Source organism: Equus przewalskii, chromosome 1 (assembly GCF_037783145.1).
Source record: "Equus przewalskii isolate Varuska chromosome 1, EquPr2, whole genome shotgun sequence".
Classification (NCBI taxonomy): domain Eukaryota; kingdom Metazoa; phylum Chordata; class Mammalia; order Perissodactyla; family Equidae; genus Equus; species Equus przewalskii.
In genome coordinates this window covers 27,726,120-27,746,745 of record NC_091831.1, presented here as the reverse complement: position 1 = coordinate 27,746,745, position 20,626 = coordinate 27,726,120, and the positions used below count along the sequence as shown (strand labels likewise).

General features: G+C 51.2%; 2 protein-coding genes and 1 long non-coding RNA gene across 6 annotated transcripts; 1 reads left to right on the top strand and 2 right to left on the bottom strand.

Moving 5' to 3' along the window:
• Positions 1 to 9: 9 nt before the first annotated feature.
• CUEDC2 (CUE domain containing 2) lies at positions 10 to 7,756 on the bottom strand. Of its 2 annotated transcripts, none has more exons than XM_008530962.2 (9): positions 7,474 to 7,756; positions 1,899 to 1,985; positions 1,403 to 1,546; positions 1,247 to 1,308; positions 1,028 to 1,158; positions 760 to 942; positions 558 to 619; positions 417 to 477; positions 10 to 332 (listed from the first exon to the last, which is right to left on the bottom strand). In XM_008530962.2, the coding sequence occupies exons 2-9, from the start codon at positions 1,970 to 1,972 to the stop codon at positions 186 to 188; spliced, it is 864 nt and encodes a 287-aa protein (XP_008529184.1). In that variant the 5' UTR covers positions 1,973 to 1,985; positions 7,474 to 7,756; the 3' UTR covers positions 10 to 185. The 2 variants fall into 2 exon arrangements, with proteins under 2 accessions (XP_008529184.1, XP_008529185.1); XM_008530963.2 differs by having other exon boundaries at positions 1,899 to 1,982; positions 7,474 to 7,662.
• A 397-nt stretch (positions 7,757 to 8,153) lies between these two features.
• On the bottom strand, positions 8,154 to 19,316 carry C1H10orf95 (chromosome 1 C10orf95 homolog). 3 transcript variants are annotated; one of them, XR_011522363.1, is made up of 5 exons: positions 18,834 to 18,970; positions 17,728 to 18,680; positions 14,059 to 14,716; positions 12,832 to 12,970; positions 8,154 to 8,501 (listed from the first exon to the last, which is right to left on the bottom strand). XR_011522363.1 is itself a non-coding variant. In XM_070558196.1 (2 exons), exon 2 carries the CDS (start codon positions 18,624 to 18,626, stop codon positions 17,967 to 17,969), a length of 660 nt encoding a protein of 219 aa, XP_070414297.1. In that variant the 5' UTR covers positions 18,627 to 18,680; positions 18,834 to 19,316; the 3' UTR covers positions 17,481 to 17,966. The 3 variants fall into 3 exon arrangements, 1 of the variants encoding a protein (XP_070414297.1); XR_011522364.1 differs by lacking the exons at positions 8,154 to 8,501; positions 12,832 to 12,970 and having other exon boundaries at positions 13,850 to 14,716; XM_070558196.1 differs by lacking the exons at positions 8,154 to 8,501; positions 12,832 to 12,970; positions 14,059 to 14,716 and having other exon boundaries at positions 17,481 to 18,680; positions 18,834 to 19,316.
• Positions 18,418 to 20,455, top strand: LOC139073534 (uncharacterized). Its single transcript, XR_011522365.1, has 2 exons — positions 18,418 to 18,554; positions 20,165 to 20,455. It is a non-coding gene; the product is annotated as an uncharacterized lncRNA (long non-coding RNA).
• Positions 20,456 to 20,626: the final 171 nt, after the last annotated feature.

Sequence of the window (20,626 nt, the reverse complement as noted above, 5' to 3'; positions counted from 1 at the left end):
ACTCACACCTTCTTGGGGCTACCTTTACTGTGCCCATGGGCAGCTCCAAGAGGAGGTTAACAGTGTGGAGAAAGGAAGTACAGAAGGGGGACAGGAGTTAGGGCCGACCCTGTGTGGGGGTGTAGGGCTCCTGCATCCCTCTGGGATCTGAGACTAGAAGGCTCCGGCAGAGTCCAGTGAATGCCTCAGTGGAAGCGGTACTTTCTGGCCGGTTTGAGGTTGATATATGTGGCCTTCATCTCCTCAGCCTCAGGGTTCCGCACATCTTTGAATCGCTCCCCTTTGGTGCTCACTACCTGGTTGTCGATGTATCGGATCAGCTTCTTGGGGGCCTGTCAAGCAATCAGGCAGTGAGTCGCAGAGCCCAGGAGACAGTCCCACCCACTCCACACCGCTAGCAGCCCCAACCCTCTCACCTCCCTGGGAGCCATGGGCCGGTGAATCTTCTGATCCTCTGCACTATCCACCATCATGTACCTGCCAAAAACTGGCTGGGTGAAGTTCCTGCCACCCTGGGAAGACCCTCTAAGGCCCAGCTTAGCCCAGCCCAGACTTACTTCTGCAGGATGAAGGACTTCAGTTCATCCTTTTGGGGGCCTCTGAGGCGCCTGGGCAGGTCCTGCAGAGAGGGGAAGCCTGGTCTAGGTCCTAGGGCACCAGCAGGAGAAGCAGATAGGGAGAGGCTAGGGACGGGGGCTTAACACTAAGGTAGGATGTAGCTGAGGCTACATGGGCTGGGGGGCATCTAACAGAGGATACCTGGTTGGGGCCATCCCAGGCTGGAGGCCCTTCCTCTTTCCCCTCTACTAGCATCTGCACAGCTTCTTCCAAGTCCCCCCGAGCTTTGGCCAGCACCCACTGGGCCTGCTCCACCGAACAGGTAGGGAACACCTCCAGGAGTACATCCACCCCTGGCAGCAGCTCCTCCTCGGTGCCGGCTGCCTGTGGGCATAAATGTTGACAAGAGGCAGTACTCCCTCCTTTCCTGCCCCCTTGCTCCCTCATCGGTACCCTCCTCTAGCAGTACCTCATCTTGAGTATCCCCAGCAGCAGTAGGAGAAGACCTAGTCTCTTCTTTGAGCTTTTCGGGCCGCTGCAGGGGCTCTGGGGAGATGAGCACCTGACCTTGGACCTCAGAGCTCTGCGGTTGCAGGTTCTCTTAAAGAGGCAGAGAGAGCATCAGGTTTGCCAGGGCTTTGGGGGTTGGGGGTTATGAGCCACCCGAGTGCCTGATCCCCAGACTCACCTTTGTTCCTCGCACCACTCAACTGCCCTGAGAGCTTCTGCATCATGTCCCCTATTGTAACCCTAAAAAGACAAGGAGGGTGGTAAGAAGACAACTCTGCCCGCCCTCCACAATCAGCTAGCCCCCCTCCTCCTCTCGGCTCCAGCCAGGCCCCACCTTGGGATGTGGGCGAAACCAGGCACGTAGGCTTCCATCATCTCTGTGAAGGCCTCCATATCGAAGTTCTCCTCTGACGGGCCTGAGGGGCCCAGGTCCTCCAGGACCCCGAGCACATAGGAGAAGATGACCTCATCCAAGCCGCTGCAGGAAGGGGACAGGACAAGCCCTGGGTAGGATACTGGATACCTCCAGCACCCCCACCTAGCCTGAGACCCCAGCCCTTGGCTTCACGGGGTCCATGAGCCAGACCTCAATGCTTGAGGCCAGAGTATCCCACCCTCCCTCAGAACTTTGGGTTTCCATCTATCCAACAAGGGTGACAGGGACAGGATAAGAGGAAAGGCCATACCAGCAAATCATAATCAGCCCTCCCCCACCTCAGGAATAGCCAAGTGCTTCCCACCCCAGTCTTTCCATTGACCAGGGCCCAGAGTACGGCCCAGCAGCTCCAACCCTGGCCCTAGCATGATCCTTCTAGGAGAGCTGCTTCTACCTGAGGTCAGCCTCTGGGAGGTGCGTCTGGACAAAGGCAAGGAGGGCTGCACTGACAATCCTCTCCAGCTCCATGCTCTCTCCTCTTCTGAAGGGACACAAGATGTTGGTTTGTCAGGCCCTCTTCTGCCTGCCCCTACCCACTAGGCCCAGGGGCTGCCAGCTCCTCCCTCCTGCCCTGCTATGGAAACCATTTGTTGATGCTGCCCGTAGCTTCCAGCTCTCCAGCCCTCCCCCGCTCCCTCAAGGAGAGCCACAGCCCCCTCCCTGCCTGTCTCTCCACCTCCTCCAGCCTGAGACAGGGCAGGGCACTGTCTCAACAGAAGGCCTCCAGAGTGGGGGTGCCCCTCGCCCCTCCCCCTGACCTCTCCCCATCTCCCCACCCCATTCCCCAGCAGCAGGCCCAGACCCTCTGGCAAGAAACCAAGGTCTTGGAGTCACATGCCTCCTGGCTGAGGAATCTCATCATTGAGAGGGCCACTTGGCCCCCAAGTCCAACCACAAGTGCCCCATTGTCCAGCCCCCCAAGGAGCAGGCCTCAGGATAGAGCACAGCCCTTCCCCCACCCAGAGTGGGCCACCCACCCCTGCACAAAGGGGCTTTTCTGGCTCTGGGGCCCAGATAGAAGGGGAAGTCTTTCATGAATTCTCTCTTCCTGCCCAATCCTTGCCCTTCCAGCAGCTTGGGGCTATCTCCAAAGGACTTTCCATCCTCCTTCCCAAGGTCTACAGAGACCTACAAGATTTGCCTACCTCTCCAACCTCACCACTCTCTCCTCACTCACTCCACTCCTGCCCCACCAGCCTCCTTGCTGTTCCTCAAACTTGCCCAGCTTCTTCCTACCTACTCCCCAGACATCCACATGGCTCACCCCCTCACCTCCTCCAGAGCTCTGCTCAGATGCTGCCTCCTCAGAGAGACCTTCCCTGGCTAACCTACCGAAAATAGCTATTCCTCATACTCCCTGATCCCAACCCTGCTTTATTTTCTATATAGCATTTGCCACAGCTTAATGTTATTTGATCTTTATTTGCCTATTGTCTGTCCTCCCCCATAGAATGTAAGCTCCAAGAAGAGCGAGGTGGAGGGACTTTGTGTTATTCATTGGTATAGCCTTTACACCTAGAAAAACGCCTGCACTTAGTAGGTACTCAGTAAATACTTACTGACTTACTTCATTCCCACCTACATGCTTTTGGCTCTCAAAAGTCTGTATTTAGGAGTCAGGAACATGTAGGTGGGAAGGAATCCCATCATTCCCCCTCGGAAGACTCAAGAGTCACCTCAAATTCCACCTACTCCAAATTCATGATATCCTCCCCATCTGTGTACATCCCCTCTCCAAATATACATCTCTTCCTGTTTCACCGGTTGACACACCATTCACTCACTCAGCTGCCAAACCTGAAACTTGGGGATTACCCTTGATTTTGCCCTGTCTCAGCCCCACCTGCTGCATTCTATCAATCACCAAGTCCTAGATTCTATGCCCTTATTATTCTCCATTCTAGCAACTTCTCTCTAACTCCAGTCTCGCTTCTCCTCCCAAATCTTTCCCAGAATTTCTTAGGCTAACGTCAAGAGTTACTTTTTCAGGTTTTGGTCTAATTAGGTTGAACCATATGAGCTTGCCAATACTGCCTGTTTTTGAGAAGGAAGGAAGGAAGGAAGGAGAAGGGGAAGGAGGGGAAAGAAGGCGGGGGGAGGGGGAGAGGGAGAAAGGAAGAAAGGGGCAATTTCTTATGGTTTCACCTAATATTTGCCTTTTCAAGCAGCATCACTGTTGGTTTCTGAGGCACCACACTCTCCTGTTTCTCTTCTACTTCTCTGCCCCCTCTCCTCTACTGCCCTCTAAATGTGGCAGCAAAGCTCAGGCTCAAGGCTGCCCCTCCTCTGTCCTCACTCTGCACCCTCTCTCTCTAGATCTCCAGAAGATCTCATCTGGGCGCACATCTTTATGTACCAACTCCATGTCACCAATTCCTAAATGTCCAACCCTCCAGTCCAGTCTACTCCTCTGAGCTACAAAATTGTACATAGACCTCTCTGAAACTTCCATGTGGATGACTTAACATGTCCCAAACTGACATTCTCCCAAACCTTTTACTCCTCCAAGGCTGTCCTCAGTAAATGCACATCTATGCAGCCAGCTGTTCCTGCCACCGTCTGAGAATTAACCTTGACATCATCCTACGCCTTGCCATCCCATATCCAATCAGTCTCCAAGCCCTGATCATTATCTCTCAACACATCTACTTCTCTCCATCTCTGCTCCCACTCTGCTCCATCTCTTGCCTTAACTGCAAGAGCTTCTTAACCCTTCTCCCACTACCATCTTGGCCCCACAAACCTATTCTCCTCAAAGGTCATAGTTGTGTGATCTTTACCAAAAATCATGTTTTTCCTGCTTAAAATCTTCCCCCTGGGGCAAGCCCGGTGGCACAGCGGTTAAGTTTCCACATTCTGCTTCTTGGCAGCCTGGGCTTCGCCAGTTTGGATCCCAGGTGCGGACATAGCACCACTTGGCAAAAGCCATGCTGTGGTAGGCGTCCCACGTATAAAGTAGAGGAAGATGGGCACAGATGTTAGCTCAGGGCCAGTCTTCCTCAGCAAAAAGAGAAGGATTGGCAGTAGTTAGCTCAGGGCTAATCTTCCTCCAAAAAAAAAAAAAAAGTATAAAGGAGCCGGCCCTGTGGCCGAGTGGTTAAGTTTGCACGCTCCGCTGCAGGCGGCTCAGTGTTTTGTCAGTTCGAATCCTGGGCATGGACATGGCACTGCTCATCAAGCCACACTGAGGTGGCGTCCCACATGCCACAACTAGAAGGACCCACAACTAAGAATATACAACTATGTACCGGGGGGCTTTGGGGAGAAAAAGGAAAAAAAAAAAAAAATCTTCCCCCTTCCCTTCAGATAAGTCCAGATTCTTTTTGTCGCCTTTGATTCAGGGCCTTACCCCTGCCTACATCTCTCCAGCCTCACCATGCACCACACCCTCCCTGGATCATTCCTCTCCACCCTGGCTTTCTTTCAGTTTGCCAACACTCAAGCCCTTTCATGGTAAGGGCCTATTGTTTGCTCTGCCTAGGCAACCTTCCACCTCCACCCCTTCATTTGTCTAACTCCTCACCTTTCAGGTCTCAGTTTAAAATTTCCTTCCTCATGGGATGCTGCCCCTGACCCTCTTGAACTGGTTTGGTCCCTTCCATCTTACACCCTCATTGCAGACTGCACTTTTCCTTACTTAGCAGCACCTTTCACAGTTATAATTAAGTAGTTGTTTGGGCAATGTTTAATGTTTCCTCTAGTTGTTTCATGAGAGCAGGCGCTACACACCTGGCTTATTCATCAAAATACACTCAGTATCTCCTGTGAAGTAGATAATCGATAAACAGTTACTCCCTGCCTTACAGATGAAGAAACTGAAGCTCAGTGAGTATAGTGACTTGCCCAAAGTCACCTGGCTTGACTGTGGGAGTCAAGATGTAAATCCAAGTTGCCTAGCTGACTGCATATTCTAGGGGCTACTCTGGGGATGGGGAGATAGCAAGACTCTCCAGTGGGTTGAGACAGGGCTACCATCTACGATCACAGTTCCCTGGTCCCAAGTGGCAACACAGAGTTGCTGTGTTAGCACAAGGGTCACTTTGGACAGCAGGACTGAGAAGCCCTAGCCTACCAGGGGGATGCCTGCCTCTTGCTCCAGACCCCAGCATGGGCCCTGCGGAGGAGCAGAACTGCTCAGACCAGGCATACCAGATCCCATCATGCAGCTCTCCCAAGAGGTCAGCCCCCTGTGGAGACCTACATCCACGCTGGGTTACATCAAATCCTGGCTGCTGTCAGTTGCTGACAACCTCTGCTGGGACAAAGGCCCATGGATGCTGCATGAAAGCTGGGTTACTAGGGAAGAAGCTCTCAGGAATGTGTCTGATGCCTCTAGGTTTCTAACCAAGGTCTGGAGCCAGGGAGTTGTTACTGGGAAACTCCTCACTGTGCCCAAGATAAATGTCTTCCTCCCCTGAGCTTTTGCTCTAGCTTGTCTCCTAAAGGAACATCCTCCCGCCTCCTGTTCTTGGGCTGCCCAAACTTTATCCAGCCTTCAAGCCTTTCCACTTCTTACTTTCACCCTTCTCCATTCCCCTAGCCTTCCTCAGCATTTCTTTCCTGCCCAGAGTCTTCTCCTCCACAGTTCCTGAGTCGGGGAAACTGCAGCCTGAGCAGCCAGCCTTCTTCAGGTTTAGAACATGCTACCCAAGAGACTTTTCAAATTCTAGTTGTAGCCTACAGAACTCCATTACTTTCTAGGGGCTCCAAATCAGGGCTCACTGGTTAGTGGCACTCATAAAATGTGATTGTCGTCTTGTCATGAGTCCTGTTTAAACATGTCTGATGATGCTAATAACACCTAGCATTTACTGACTGCTTACAATGTGCCACGGATTATTCCATGCGCTTTACATGTATTAATTTACCTAATCCTCAAAATAACCCTAAAATATAAATACTAATATTATCACATTATCCCATTTTACCTAAAAGGAAATGGAGGCACTGAGAAGTTAACTAACTTGCCCAAGGTCACAAAGTAAGTTAATGGCAGATTTACACCCAGGCAGTCTGGCTCCAGAACCCTCACTGTTAACCACTAACACTACACCACCTCTCAGGATGCAAACCGTGTGGCCCCAGCCTATATTCTGATCCTCCTCTCCTGCATGGCTGGTCCTCTTGCCTAACTCAGAATCTTTGCTCATACCATTTCTCCCTACTCAGAACGTCTTTCCTTCTGCCTCTCATTCTGCAGGACTCACTTATTCCAGGCAGCCAACCCCAACTGCCCATCCTCACTGCCCCCAGCTGGCCTGAGAGCGTCCTCAGGACCAAGCACATCTCCAGATGCTTGGTATAGATCCTCTGGACAAATTTAAGTGAGACTGAGGTTAGGAGTACTATGCTGTTCCCTTGGGGAGGGGAGGTGCTCAAGGTGGAGGGAGAGCAGAAAGCCATGTGGGAGGAGTCCTGGGAACCAGGGTGAAAGAAGTCCTGGGCACTCAGAGGATCTAGCACGGAGGTCTTCACTGCTTGTCCCAGCCCCTATGAAGCCCAGCTCCTGGGGCCCTAGTCCCATAACGCAGGTTCCAGAGGACATCATTGTCCCCTGAGCCCCAAGTCAGGTCTTAGAGGCGCCAAGGACACAGGGGTACAAGGAATTCCCGCATCCAAAGTCAGGCGGGAGCACAAACGCGGGGAGGAGGGAACACAGGAAGTGGGACCGCGATGATGGCGGACCCCTGAAGCAGGAGCTCGCTAAACAAGCTAGCGCGGTACCCGTAAGGGTTCAGAACAGTGGGCTAGAGGGCACCGGGATGCGGTTGCGGCCCTAGGGGACACATGACGAGGGAGGCCTGAGCAAGCTGGGATGTGCCTTGATACAGGCTATGGGAAGAATCAGAGATGGGGGTCCGGCGGGCCCCGGGGGAGGGTGCCGTGGGGGAACACACAGAATGGGTACCCTGGGTCAACGCTCTCCGCGACTCTCCTAGCCCTGGGTCGGGGGCTGGAGGGGAAATCACCTGCTCCGTCGGGCGCCGCCGGCGACTTGTCCCGCGCGGTGCAGCTCTCATCCCCCAGCCCCACCAACGAGATCAAAGGCGGGGCCCAGAGCGGTTCCCTTCTAGAAGCGCAGCGGTAGCCATTTTGGAGAAGGGCAAGTGCCCAAAACTGGGCGGGGCCTCTGCTCCCACTCTCGTTTGTCTCCGTCTTTGGACCCGCTTGGCGGCGGCCGTTTTTCTTGCGGGTAGGGAGGAGTTAGGCATGGAAGTGCTGCCAGTGGGTGGAGTAGCAGCGGCTGATTGTATCCCCGCCTAGTTCCTTGTCATCTGCTAGGGAGCGAGAATCTTTCGACCTCACCCAGAATCTTCCCGTCCGCCTTATTTCCTCACCCTAGAATTTCTGCCCTCAAATCCTATAGCTTTCTCCCCCTCTCCTTGTCTCTCCTGTCCTTCCACAGACCCGTTGCTGCTTGGTTGGACCTGGTGTTCTTCCCCAAATCCCAGTGTCTTTCCCCCTTCATGTCCAGTTCAGGTTTAAGCCCTGTCACCCAATGAACTCTTAGGTGCTGACTTCCCCACCCTGTTTGTCCCTTTTGCATTCGTTTAACAGCAATGTCCCCTCAAGATCAGGGTGGGTTACAAGGGTCTGGGTCTTGGAACTGATATCGAGCCTGAAGTGAGTTCACTCACCCTCGGAGCAAAAGCCAATCTTTGACATAAGGTGTAGTGGAAGAAAGTAGGAATTTTATTACAAAGCACTGATCAGGGAGAATAGGCAGCTAATGCTGTAATCCAGAACTCTCAAAAAGCTACAAGCAAGGGTTTTTATTTGGGGTTTTAGGTAGGGCAGGGGGAGCTGAAGTTCTTGGCGCTGAAGTTCTAAAAGTCCTCGCACAGGCATGATTATCTGTTGCACACGGTGGAGTTTTGGTCTGTGACATCCAAAGTTTACAATCAGTCATTTTAGCTTCTCAATGCTCGGGCAAGAGGCTTAGGCAGGCAGGAGGCTGTCAGCAAGTTCCTCTGGTATCAGCGGTCCTCCTGCTGTTCTGCAAGGCAAGCTCAGAAACCTTGGTTATTTTGTTTCCCTAACCATGTGGGTACAAGGCACAGTTTCACCACAATCCAGGGAAATTCTAACTCCATCCTCAGTCTCAGGACCATGGAGCCTGGTTTGGATGGAGGGAGGGCAGCAGGTGCTCTGAGTGAGGATGCACCTGAGCCCAGACCCTGGATGGCCTGCAGGCCATGCCTACCCCAGTGCCTTCATGCCCATGTTGGTGGGGCTTCTCATTTAAAACAGGGCAGCTGAACTCCAGGACCCAGCAGGCCTCAGCTTCCTCTTTTCTGTTCCTGCCACCTCAACTTCCTGGTTCTACCCTGAGGGGAAGCCCACAGTGGGTTGTGAGGAAAAGAATTCCCTTAAAGGATAAGCTAGTTCATCTCCAATCAGCAGGGATGAATCCCTCTTCAGAGCTAGTCCTCTTGTAGGGTGCTGGGGACTCAGAGACTGTGCCTGCCCTTAGGAGCCCACAGCCCAAGGTAGAAAGTTGCATCCTTTCCCCTAAGGACTGAGGCAGTGCCAAAATATGGAGAAAAAGGGGATCCCTGCTCCCTCCTCCAGTCCTGTCCCTCACTGCAGGCTCCCACCTCCCCACCAGGGTCCTCTGGCCTCAGAGAGAGCAAGATGTTGGCTGCTGAGGAGAGGAGGCAGGAAAGGGGAGGGAGGAAGGAAGGAGCCCGTTTGGCGTCGCGTCTCCCATAAAAACACACTGGTGCTGCCAGCCTGGCGCTGCTGGGGTTAATGAGGGGTGGGGTAACAGCCACTTTGAACTCTGGCCAGGCAGGCCCCTGGGAAGGGGGTGATGGGTAGTTCAGTCAGGCCCGGGCCTCTGCCAGCCCTCTAAGGATATGGCCACTCCTCCCCTCACCCAGCCCCCCAGCCTCCTCCCCCTCCATTGCACAATACCGATGACTCTTCTCTCCCTACCACCCTCATTACGGGAAATTTCAGGTTTCCTCACTAGAACTGTCCCTAGTTCTGGCCCAAGACCCCTGCAGCCATCGCTGACACTGCGCCTTTCCCTCCTCCCCGACTGCCTGTTTCTTGGATGCCAGTTGGATGTAGCTAGATAACATCATCGGAAAGAACTTCCCGAGCTTTTGGGGAAGGATGATGGGAAAGATCACTTAGGGGGAGCCTCTCAACTTCCAACTCAAACTCTGGAGGGTCCCAACTCTGTGCAGCAGGGGTCAGGTTCTGGGGTCAGAGGAGAGAGGGTGGGCTAAGGAGAGGGACCACCACAGACACAAGGACACACACAGACTATAAGGTAGGGGCTCCAGGGAACACTATCCTGCTTGGCATTCCACAGCTGGCCAGACCTTAAGCCGTTGATTTTCCATCCCCTTGGGTCTTAGTCTCTCCCTCCCCAAGACAGGAATAGACTCCACTTGCCCTTTGAGTGCTGCTTGAAGCCACACGGGGTGAAAGGAGGTCCGTGATGGCTCCTCTCTCTCCATTCCCTCAAAGGAATTCTGCAGCTGGTGTTTGGGAGCCTGGGTCTCCTCATCTGAGGGGAAAAGCTAGAAGCCTATGCTGAAGCTTCCCCGTGCACACCGATGCCTCACCATCCAACCTCAGAGAGAAATTAGGCTCGAAGTAGGCATAAAGGGCAGATTTCTCAGACATTAAGAGCAGAGAAAGAAGCCAGCTGGCTGGTCTCAACGGGTGGGAGGAACTCAGTCAGTGACTGAGTTGAGGAAGAGGATTCTTCGAAGGATGGGGGGGTGGGTGCTGGAGAAGTGTCCCCCCTCTTGCTTGAGGTCAGAAAGGGCTCTTTGGGCAGGGTGCCCAGCCCTCCCACACCTTCCTCCTTTCTCAGAAGAGCCAGGATGGGGCAGGGGTGGGAGTTGGCTGGGGCGGGGTGGGGGCCCTATTTAAGGAGCACTCTCTGAGAGCATCACTGCAGATCCAGCCCCAAGAGCGAGAGGAGCCTTCACTGGTAAGTGCGAGCCCCTTTCTCCCAACTCAAGCAGGGTGGGGGTAGGGTGGCTTCTGAGCCTGCCGGCTTGCCTTTCCCTCTCCAGGGATAGGCTCTGCCTTGTGAGTGGGAACAGCACCGCAGCCCTCAGTTTAACTCTCCAGAAAGTGAAAGTGTGTTTCGGGAAATCTTCCCTTCCACTGCCCTGCCTATTCCAGGTACTTCAGATTTTCCCTTCAGGTGTGGAGATTTTCAGGGAGCTGGGACTCCTGGGCCCCTATGTTGGGGATCCACATTTTTGGCGTCCCCTTTGGCTCAGGAAGCCCCTCAGCCTCTAGAGAGATGCCCTTCTCAGTGTACATGTTCTGGCTCTTCCCCCAGTCCTTTGCCCCTCCAGCTCGACATCTGGCTCCACCAGGAGCACGTCTGGGCAGGAGATGATGGGACTAACTCCCAAGTACCTATGGAATCCCTACCTGAGCCCCTGAGCCCCCTCCCCTCATGTCCTACATCAATTCCTGTTGGAATTTAGAGAACCCTTGCCCTTTCCCTAACTGTGGGGCCCTATTTTCAGGTCCAAGCTCAGACCCTCCCTGGGATAGGAGGAATCTTGGAATCCCAGGTTCCTCATCTGACCCATCCTGGAAATGGGAAAAATTCCCAGAAGAGAGCATGGGAGGGCAGCATCAAGACTGAGAGAACTTTGGCCACCTGGCTCTGAGAACTGAATTCCATAGGCTGTGAGCTCCAGCAAATGCCCTAGGGACTCAGTTCTGGTGCCCGGCTGTGCTACACCATCAATACTGAGGTCAGGGGGAAGCCGCTGGCTCAGGTTCATAGCATCCCAGCAAGGCGCTCCTCCAGGCACCCATCCTGCCACTGGGCAGATCTTTTAATAACTGCAACTTGGGTTACTCTTCTGCTCAAAGACTTTGATGGCTCCCCAAACCTCCTTACCTTGCCATTAAAGTTTTTCCACTTAGAAGCCTGATCTTCCATTGCTCCCTGCTCGTAACCTGCCCTCCATGCTTGTACTCATGCTGACCCTTCCTCAATTCTTCTGGGGACACCTCCTTCCCATCACTATCCGTTGGAATCCTATACATCCTTCAAAGCCTCTCTCAGATGCCTCTTCCAAGAAGCCTCTCTCAACTCCCCAGCGGTACATATTATCTTCTGCAAATCCCCCCACTCCTCTCCAGTGGGGCTCGATTCATGAGCCCCATAATATCTAGCCCAGGGTTCTGCACATAGTAGCTGTTCAATAAGTTTTCCTTGCATTTTGCTGAGTGTGTCTCATGTATATGAGAGGCACTTTGGCCTAGAGGTTAAAGCTAATCAGATTTCCCAGTTGCATTTTCCACGTGTGACCTTGGGTAAGTTGTTAACCTCTATAGCCCTCAGTTTCCTCATCTGTAATAATTATATCCACATCAAGCTTTTGTGAACATTAAACTAAGTGAGCTGATAGTTTCCATACAGGGCTTTAGCTCAGTGCCTGCACATAGTAGGTTCTCAGTTAAGTGTGTAAGGTTGTTATGATTCTTATTATCCTCCCTTAAGTAGAATGTGAGCTATCCAGTTGGGAGGTAGGATAGGACTTAAAATTTGTCAGTCAGGGTTTATTGAGTGAAGGGCTCCAGACCAGATGCCAGGGTTGGGTAACACTGGGGCCAGGAGGAAGAGGCCATCAGGATCAGGGTTTGGTGGTCCAAGCCCTGCTGGGATCTAGGAGCTCTGGATTCTCACCTACTGTGTGACCTTGGGTGAGTCACTACTTCTCTCTGGCCTTGGTTTCCAAGCATAATGTACATCGAGGGGGTTGGGGCAGGTGAACAGTAAAGTCCCTGGCAGCCCAGATGTTTTATGAGTTCTAAGCTTCTAAGGGTTCAGTTCAAAGGAAAGATCAAAGAAGGAAGCATCTAGGCTCCCTGCAGGGCTCCCTTACGTCTACAGGGCCTGGAGAGCATGCACTGGGGTTGGAAGTACGTGTGTGGCATGCTAGGCTGGGCTGAGTGACAGCACCTTCTTCAAAAAGCCTGTAATCAGGGGCTGCCCTCCCTCACCAGGCCTGGGGGATAGAGGTAAACTTGTATGCAGCCTGTGGGCATTTCAAGGCATAAGTGGAAGCCTTGGGGGGAGTGTCTGTGAGCAGTGCAGAAGTTGTTCAGAGATGGGGGAAGCTGGGAGACTTCAGGGGTCTGGACTCAGAGGATAGAGAGGGAAGGGGACACAGAACACATCTTATTCAGTGTGGGACTCATGATTTACTTGAGACCTGCCTTGTTTCCAAAAAGGATTTGAGGAGGCTTACCAGCATGCAGACAATTCTCCAAGGTTAAAACATAAAATCGAGCCAGCCCTGATGGCCTAGTGGGTAAAGTTTGGCACTCACCACTTTGGTGGCCCGGGTTTGCTTCCAGGTCGCAGAACCACACCACCTGTCTGTCAGTTGCCATGCTGTGGCAGCGGCTCACGTAAAAGAACTAGAATGAGAATGACTTACAAGTAGGAGATACAACCATGCACTGGGGCTTTGGGGAGGGAAAGAAACAAAACAAAACATAAATTCTGTGACATAGATATATGGTACATTTTTTTTCTTTTTCTTTTTTTTCTTAAAGATTGGCACCCGAGCTAACAACTGTTGCCAATCTTCTTTTTTTCTCTCCCCTGCTTTTTCTCCCCCAATGCCCCCAGTACATAGTTGTATATTTTCAGTTGTGGGTCCTCCCAGCTGTGGCATGTGGGACGCCACCTCAACGTGGCCTGATGAGCAGTGCCATGTCCGCGCCCAGGATCTGAACCCGCAAAACCCTGGGCCGCCAAAGTTGGAGTGTGCGAACTTAACCACTCGGCCACCTGGACCAGCCCCGATATATAGTACATTTAAAATATGTATCCTTTTTGACCCAGAGATTCAGTTTACTTATTATTACTATTTTTATTTAGTTAGAAATTATTGTAAACTTACAGAAAAGTTGCCAGAATAGTTCAAAGAACTCTTGCTTACCATTCTACCAGATTGACCAACTGTTACCCTTTTGCCATGTTGCTTTCTCTAATCTATAGTCCTTATTCAAATCTTACTACTTGTCCTAATAATGTCCTTTGTAACAATTTTCATTCTGGTCCAGAATCCAAAACAGGATCTTGCATTGCATTTAGTTTCCATGCCTCTTTAGTCTCCTTTGACCTGAAACAATTTCTCAGCCTCCCTTTGTCTTTTATGACATTCACATTTTGAACGATAAAGACCAGTGGGGTTATCTCTCAATTTAGGTTTATCTGATGTTTCCTCACAATTATGCATTACTGCTGAATTGATGTTGTGCTTTTTCACTTTAACATATCAGAAAGTACATGATGTCAATCCCTCTCTGTTAAAGAAAAATTTTTCAAGACACTTGATAAAGACGGTAAGCAAAACTTTATTCAAGTGGCACTACTGCAATGAAGTTAAAGTGTCATGGACCAGTTTTCCCTACCACACTACTAGGTTACTAGTTTTTACTTTGTAACTAATAAATATTTTATTGGAACATACTTTGAAACTATTTAAATATCCTGTTTCTCATCAAACTTTCACCCATTAGTTTTAGTATCTATGAATGATTCTCACCTGAATCAGTTATTACAATGATGGTCGAGAATGGTCATCTTTCCAATTTCATTATTCCTTTTACTGTTAGGAAGAGCTTTCCTTTCATATTTATTTCTTTAGTTAATGTGAGTATGCACTTACGGATCCTTATTCTATTCAGTAGGTTATAATCTGCTACTGTGATCATTTGTTTTGATGCTTAAATTGTCCTTGATTTGATCAGTGGAAGTCCCTTCAAGCTGGCTCCTTTATTCTTTTGACATTTTTGAGCTGTCCTTTATTTTCTGGTACACGTTGTTCCAGGCTTATCTTGTGTCTTCCCTGCTGCAGCCCTGGAATCAGCCATTTTTCCAAGAGGCCTGGTTTCTCTTAATGGAGAATGGACTTAGAACCAGAGATCTGGGTGCTGGCTGGCTGTGCTTGTTGCTACTAGGGTGTTATTGTTCAATGATTCCATTTCTAGTTCTTAGACTTTAGATTCTACAATGTAACACTTGTACATGTGAACAAAGATCCACATTCAAGGCCATTTATTTTCTCATCACCCTGACTACTTCCAAATAAGCCGAAGGTATCATCTTCTTTTGCCTATATTACTTTAAAAGCCTCCTAGCTGGTCTCACTATTTCCACAATGGCCCCTCTGCAGTCTCTTTTCCACATAGCATCCAGAATAACTAAAAAAAAAAAAAATCTGAATCACATTCTCCCCTGCTCACAACCCTCCACCCCCTAAGAATTAAACCCAAAATTCTCAACATGGCTTCAAGGCACCACAGGATCTGGCTTCATCTTTAATCTCATTAACTACCACTTTCCCACTCGCTCACAGGACAAGGACATTCTAGCCACAGGGGCGTTGTACCGGCTTTTCTCCCCCAGGTATTCAAATGGGTTTAAAGGTCTTTATTAGGTCCACATTCAAGAGTTACCTCTTCAGAGAAGCCTTCTGTAACTATCCTATTGAAAACAGCACCCTATCACTTACCACTACCTGACATTACATGTAATGTCAGATTGTTGTTTGCTTGTTGTCAGTCTCTATTTCTGTACATTATACCTCTAAAGTAAGCTCCCTGAGGGCAGGGACTGGTGTGGTTTTCTCCTGTAGCCCCAGTGCCTAGAATACTGCCCGCATCTCGTGGACTCTCAAATGACTGTTGAGTGAATGAAGATAACTTTCACTCCTTGGCGCTTTTGCACCCACCATGCTCTCTGCCTGGCTTCTCCCTCACCCTTGTCTTTGCATTCTTTAGATCTCAGTTTAAATGTCACCTCCTCAGAGAAGCCTTCCTTGATTGCCTTATTCTAAACTAAGTTTCACTAGCCCACTCGCATTTCTATTTCCGTCTCTTATTCTGGCTGTAGTACTTATAACAACTTCCCTTTATCTATTTGCGTGTTGCCTCATCCTCATGTCTCCCCACTAAAATGCAAGCTCCATAAGGGCAGAGACTGCCATGGCTGTCTCATTCTCTACCATATCCCCAGGGCCTACAAAAGTTCCTGGCAAATAACAGGCACTCAAGAAATTGTTCGGGGGCCGGCCTCATGGCCGAGTGGTTAATTTCATGTGCTCCGCTTCAGCGGCCCAGGGTTTTGCAAGTTCAAATCCTGGGCGCGGATGTGGCACTGCTCATCAAACCATGCTGAGGCGGCGTCCCACATACCACAACTAGAATGACTCACAACTAAAAATACACAACTATGTACTGGGGGGCTTTGGGAGAAAAAGGAAAAATAAAGTCTTTGAAAAAAAAAGAAATTTGTTGGATGTGCTTTTCATAGCTAAAATCTGGAAAGAATCCAAATGCTATAGAATATTGGGTGGCTGTTAAAGAATGAGGTAGCTGTATGTGCACTGGCATGGAATGATGTCCAAGATACACTTAATGTAAAATGCAACAGGCAAAACAGTGCAATTCCTTTTATGTAACTAATACTACGTGCACAGAAAAAAAAAGAGATTGGACCCCAGGGATCATGTAGGGGTGAGGGATATTAGAAAAGATTTTAACTTCCTATATTACATATTTCTGTATTGCAAACTATTTTTTTAAACAAACACTAATATTTGAGCACTTAGTACATGCCAGGCACTGTGGTAAGTATTTTGTGTGCAGGATTTCATGGCATCGTCTCAATAACCTTATGAGATATGTCCTAATACCATTATCCCCATTTTCAATGAGGAAATTGGCTCAGGGACATTAAGTAATTCATCTAAGGTCACACAGCAGACCCATCACCCTATATCACCTCCTTGTGCTTTTATACTTTAAAAAAAGGGGCTGGCCCCGTGGCCGAGTGGTTAAGTTCCTGCCCTCCACTTTGGCGGCCAGGGTTTCACAGGTTTGGATCCTGGGTGCAGACATGGCACTGCTCATCAAGCCATGCTGAGGCGGCGTCCCACATGCCACAACTAGAAGGACCCACAACTAGAAATATACAACTATGTACCAGGCAGCTTTGGGGAGAAAAAGGAAAAATAAAATTTTTTTAAAAAAGGAAAGGGAAATATGATAACTAGGGGTAACAGTTCAGGATCAAGACCTTACATAAAATATTCTAAGCAAATTTGGCCCTGAGTTCTCTAGAAACCAGGGCAAAGAGAAAAATACGATCAGTTATGAGATCCTTGGTGCTTCAAAGATAAAAGAAAACCATTCCTCAGGAGAAAGCTTTCCCAAGTTCTGAGGTTTGTGAGGACTTCTCCAGGAAGCACTGTTCAGTCAAGTGGTGGTCTACAGCTTTAATAACATACCTATATACCCAGATAGCTGATGGCCAGCTACAACTGGAAGTTCAGTAAAAGCAATTCCACAAGGAGCCAAATTTATACAGCCTGGGCATCAGATCTGGCGGTCTGGATAGACCCACAGTTAAAATTGGATATGTGGCCCAACCCTCCAGCAAGCTCATAGAATATTGCAAATTCAGCCTATTTAAGACTGTTAGCAAGAATCAGGAGACAAAAGTGACATTTATCTTAAATTTTCAACCCTAGTGAATTTTCCTGGTAGGCTGGGTTGGTTTTACACTTCTTTAACAGATGAAGAAACTCAGGCTCAGAGAGCCTATTTACGTGACCAGAAAATATCAGAGCCAGCTCTAAATCGATGTCTTAGGCATCCCTTCCTCAGCCTTGCCCACCACACATGCTTCAACAAAAGCGTTTATGCCCTTAGGATCTCTCTGCGGATGGTGGGCCGCAGTACCCAGGAGGGTGTTGTCCTACACACTTGAGGAGAGCTAGTGAGAAGGGGAACTAGGCCCAGCCAGTGAGGAGGCACACTTTTTCCAGAGGTCCATTGTAATCCAACCCCCCACCCCTCTTCCTGGCACAACTCCTTGTACCCCAGGCAGGGAAGTAAGGCTAACATTACACAGATGGGGAAATACTTCCACCTCCAAACATAAAAATGATCTTGCAGCATACACTTGACTTCACTCATTTATTCACTTTTCACTACAAGGTGGGAATAGGTGGGCCCTCAGCTCGGGGAGTTCTGGGAGCTTTGCTAGAGGAGGAGAGGAAAACGGGAAAGTGGGGCCTTATTGCAGGGTAGGCTTCTAAGGGAAAGAAGATGGGGAGAAGAAAGGAGAGAGGAAACACGGATCCAGGCCCGTCTTCCATCTCTCATCCAGGCTTCCCAAGCGCAAGTAGAAAGAGTGACAGGACACTCACACAGACATGTCCTTGATCCCTTCTCGTCCTTCCCCCACCATCCAGCAATAACGTGAGAGAAATCAAAGAAGTACAGGAGGCGGGCAGCGGACAGTCTTGGTAAGGAAAAAAAAAAAAAAACAGGTGCACTGGGCTCCAACGCACAGCTGAGACCTCCCTCCTCCCGGCTGGCGGCGGCGGGCGCAGGGAGGAGAGCGGCGCGAGCGCACGCGGGCCGGCCGCCGGGCCGTGCGGCGCCCTCAGCTGAGGACTGCCCTCTTCTTCCCGCCGCAGCCGCGCTCCGCCGCTTTCCGGCCCGGGCCGCTGTCCCCGCTGCCGCTGCTGCTGCTGGCGGGCGGGCGCAGCACGGTCCTCCGCACCACGGTCCTCCGCACGCGGTCCTCGGGCTCGCGCACGCGCGGCGCCGCCTGCAGCAGGAACTCGCCGCCGCGGTAGGTGACGCGCACGTCGGTGCGCGGGTACGCGCCGTACACGCGCCGCAGCTCCCGCCGCACAAAGTCGGGCAGCTCCAGGCGCGGACCCAGCGCACGCACCACGTGGCCCCAGCGCAGCTCAGCCTGTAGGCGGCCGCCCTCCGGCCACGGCGCCGCGCTCTCGGCCGCCGCCATCCCTGCCGCTGCGGGCGCCTGAGGCGACGGCCCCAGGTAGCCGGGGGCGGCGTAGGCCTGCGGGAAGACCCACAAGGGCGGCACGGCCCCCAGGGGCGCACCCGGGCCGTGGAAGCAGTGGTATTCCCGCGGGGCGCCCCACTCCCCCGCTCTCAGGCTCCGGGGCCGGCTGCAGAAGTTGTGGGCCTGGATGGGGGGCAGCAGCAGAGGGGCCAGCAGGTAGGTGTAGGTGAGGGGCTGCAGCGGAGGCCAGATGCCGTCCCCGGGCGCCAGGCAGCTGAACGAGTACATGGTCTGAAGCTCAGGCGGCGGGCATTTTTACTGCGGCCTGGGCCTGGTCCACACCTGTGGTGGGGGTGTGTGTGGATACACTTTGTTCTTACCTCCGCCATGCGTCCTTGCCGCCTGCTAACCCAGGGCTCCGGGTCACAGCAGGAGCCCGTGCGCTGCCTAGTGGCTTTGGGGAACTCCCCTTTAGGTGTTCAGCTCCCACCTTACCTGTTGTCCCAAGGCTGGGCCCGAACCCCAGGCTCCCAGCAGGCAATGAGGACCCAAGGCTTTTTCAAGCCCTCAGCCCTGAAATGCTCCTCCCAGGTAGCTCCCCGCTCGCTTGTCTCCTTCAGCCCCGAGAAACTGGTCCCCAACATTTGGGGGAGCCGGAGAGGTCCAGAGCAGGATTCCCCTCCACCACTTTTTAGTTGAACTCCCCTCCATGGCCTGCCTCAGCCACACCTCCCGGTTTCCAGGCAAAGGGAAACACCTTGAGCTGGCCAGGAGCCAGCCAGCCTTTGTCTACATTGGATGAGCCTGCTGGCTCCAAGCTAGACGCTGAGGCCTTTACTCATGGTTGGCTTCACCACAACTTGCCCACATTCACCCAGCCAGTTACGGTAAGGCAAAATTCAACCCCATGTCTGTCTCAAGACATTAGCCTTATCATGAATTCATGCTGGGGCTTCTTTCAGACTCTCGCACAGTCCTGCTCTAGAACTGTTATGTAAGAACTTCTGATTCTTAACTGTGAAGAACATGTGATATTCTCATTTGATAAGGAACCAGAGACTCAGAGATGTTAGGCCATTTTCCCAGGGTCACACAGTCTGTAAATAGTGCAGTGGTATTTGAACTCAGTCCAACTGATTCCAAATCCCAGAAGCTACTTGGAGCAAAGAAAGATTACTTCATCCAGACGGGGAGCCCTGTCTGAGCTCCAGGCCCTTGCTGCAGCGCACAACCCTCCACCTCTCTCCTTCCCAGTGGGGTGGGTGGTAGTTGCTGGATGATGAAAACCGATATTGTCTCCCAGCTGCTGGGCTGCCAGGCCATCAGACTTTCCTTCCCCCTCTTCTGCGGACTCAAGCAGCATTACCTGTCACCTCCACAGGTTCTCCCAGGTTCTCCGCATCCCTTAAAGCCCAGGTACCCTCTGGTAACGTCTTTGACACTCACCTTGGTGATGTGACATTTATTTATTCCCAACTGAGCTACTCTCCCAAGTCTAACTTGGGCCAGTGACCTAGTTGAGGGCAGCTGCTAGGACTGGGCTAGCGTATCTACCTAACACTCCCTACCCCACAGTTCCAAGAAGGGAGCCTCACCCTCTGTCCACTCTAAGAACTGGTCCCAGGACACAGCGGCCTTTGTTGGGGGAGGCCTCCTGTGGTAGGCAGAAAAACGTGTGCCCTCCCACTCCTAAGATGTGCACGGCCTAATCCCTGGGAACCTGTGAATACGTTGTTACATGGCAAGAGGGAATTAAGTTTGCAGATGGCATTAAGGTTGTTAAGTAGCTGACCTTAAAATAAGATGATCCTGTGTTATCCGGTTAGATCCAATGTAATCACAAGAGTCTTTAAATGTCGAAGAGGGAGGCCAAAGAGTCGGAGTGATATAACATGAGCGTTGACCAGCCATTGCTGGCTTTGAAGATGGAAGAGGGGCGCGAGCTGAGGAGTGCAGGCAGCCTCTAGAAGCTGGAAAAGGGGAAAAAATGGATTCTTCCCTGGAGCCTCCAGAAAGGAACGCAGTCCTGCCAACACTTTAATTTTCGCCAGTGAGACCCATTTCAGACTTCTGACCTCCACAACTGTAAGATAATAAATTTGTATTGTTTTAAGCCACTAGGTTTGTGGTAATTTGTTACAGCACCAATACGAAATCCATACAGCACCTCTCCAATCCTATTTATAACTTTGCCCTTCCCCCCAAATCCCAACACCTGAGCAGTGTCCAAGCCTACCTATAGACTGACCTCAACCCAGCCTGGAGCTCAATAATGGGCCCCTTGGGAC

Bases quoted from the DNA above. Each gene is read 5' to 3' on its own strand.
- C1H10orf95 (XM_070558196.1), bottom strand. From the start codon at position 18,626: ATGTACTCGTTCAGCTGCCTGGCGCCCGGGGACGGCATCTGGCCTCCG.
- CUEDC2 (XM_008530962.2), bottom strand. From the start codon at position 1,972: ATGGAGCTGGAGAGGATTGTCAGTGCAGCCCTCCTTGCCTTTGTCCAG. The intron at 1,159-1,246 runs GTGAGTCTGGGG...TGCCTCTTTAAG, and splicing joins GAGTGGTGCGAGGAACAAAG to AGAACCTGCAACCGCAGAGC. The intron at 943-1,027 runs GTACTGCTAGAG...TTATGCCCACAG, and splicing joins CTGGGGATACTCAAGATGAG to GCAGCCGGCACCGAGGAGGA.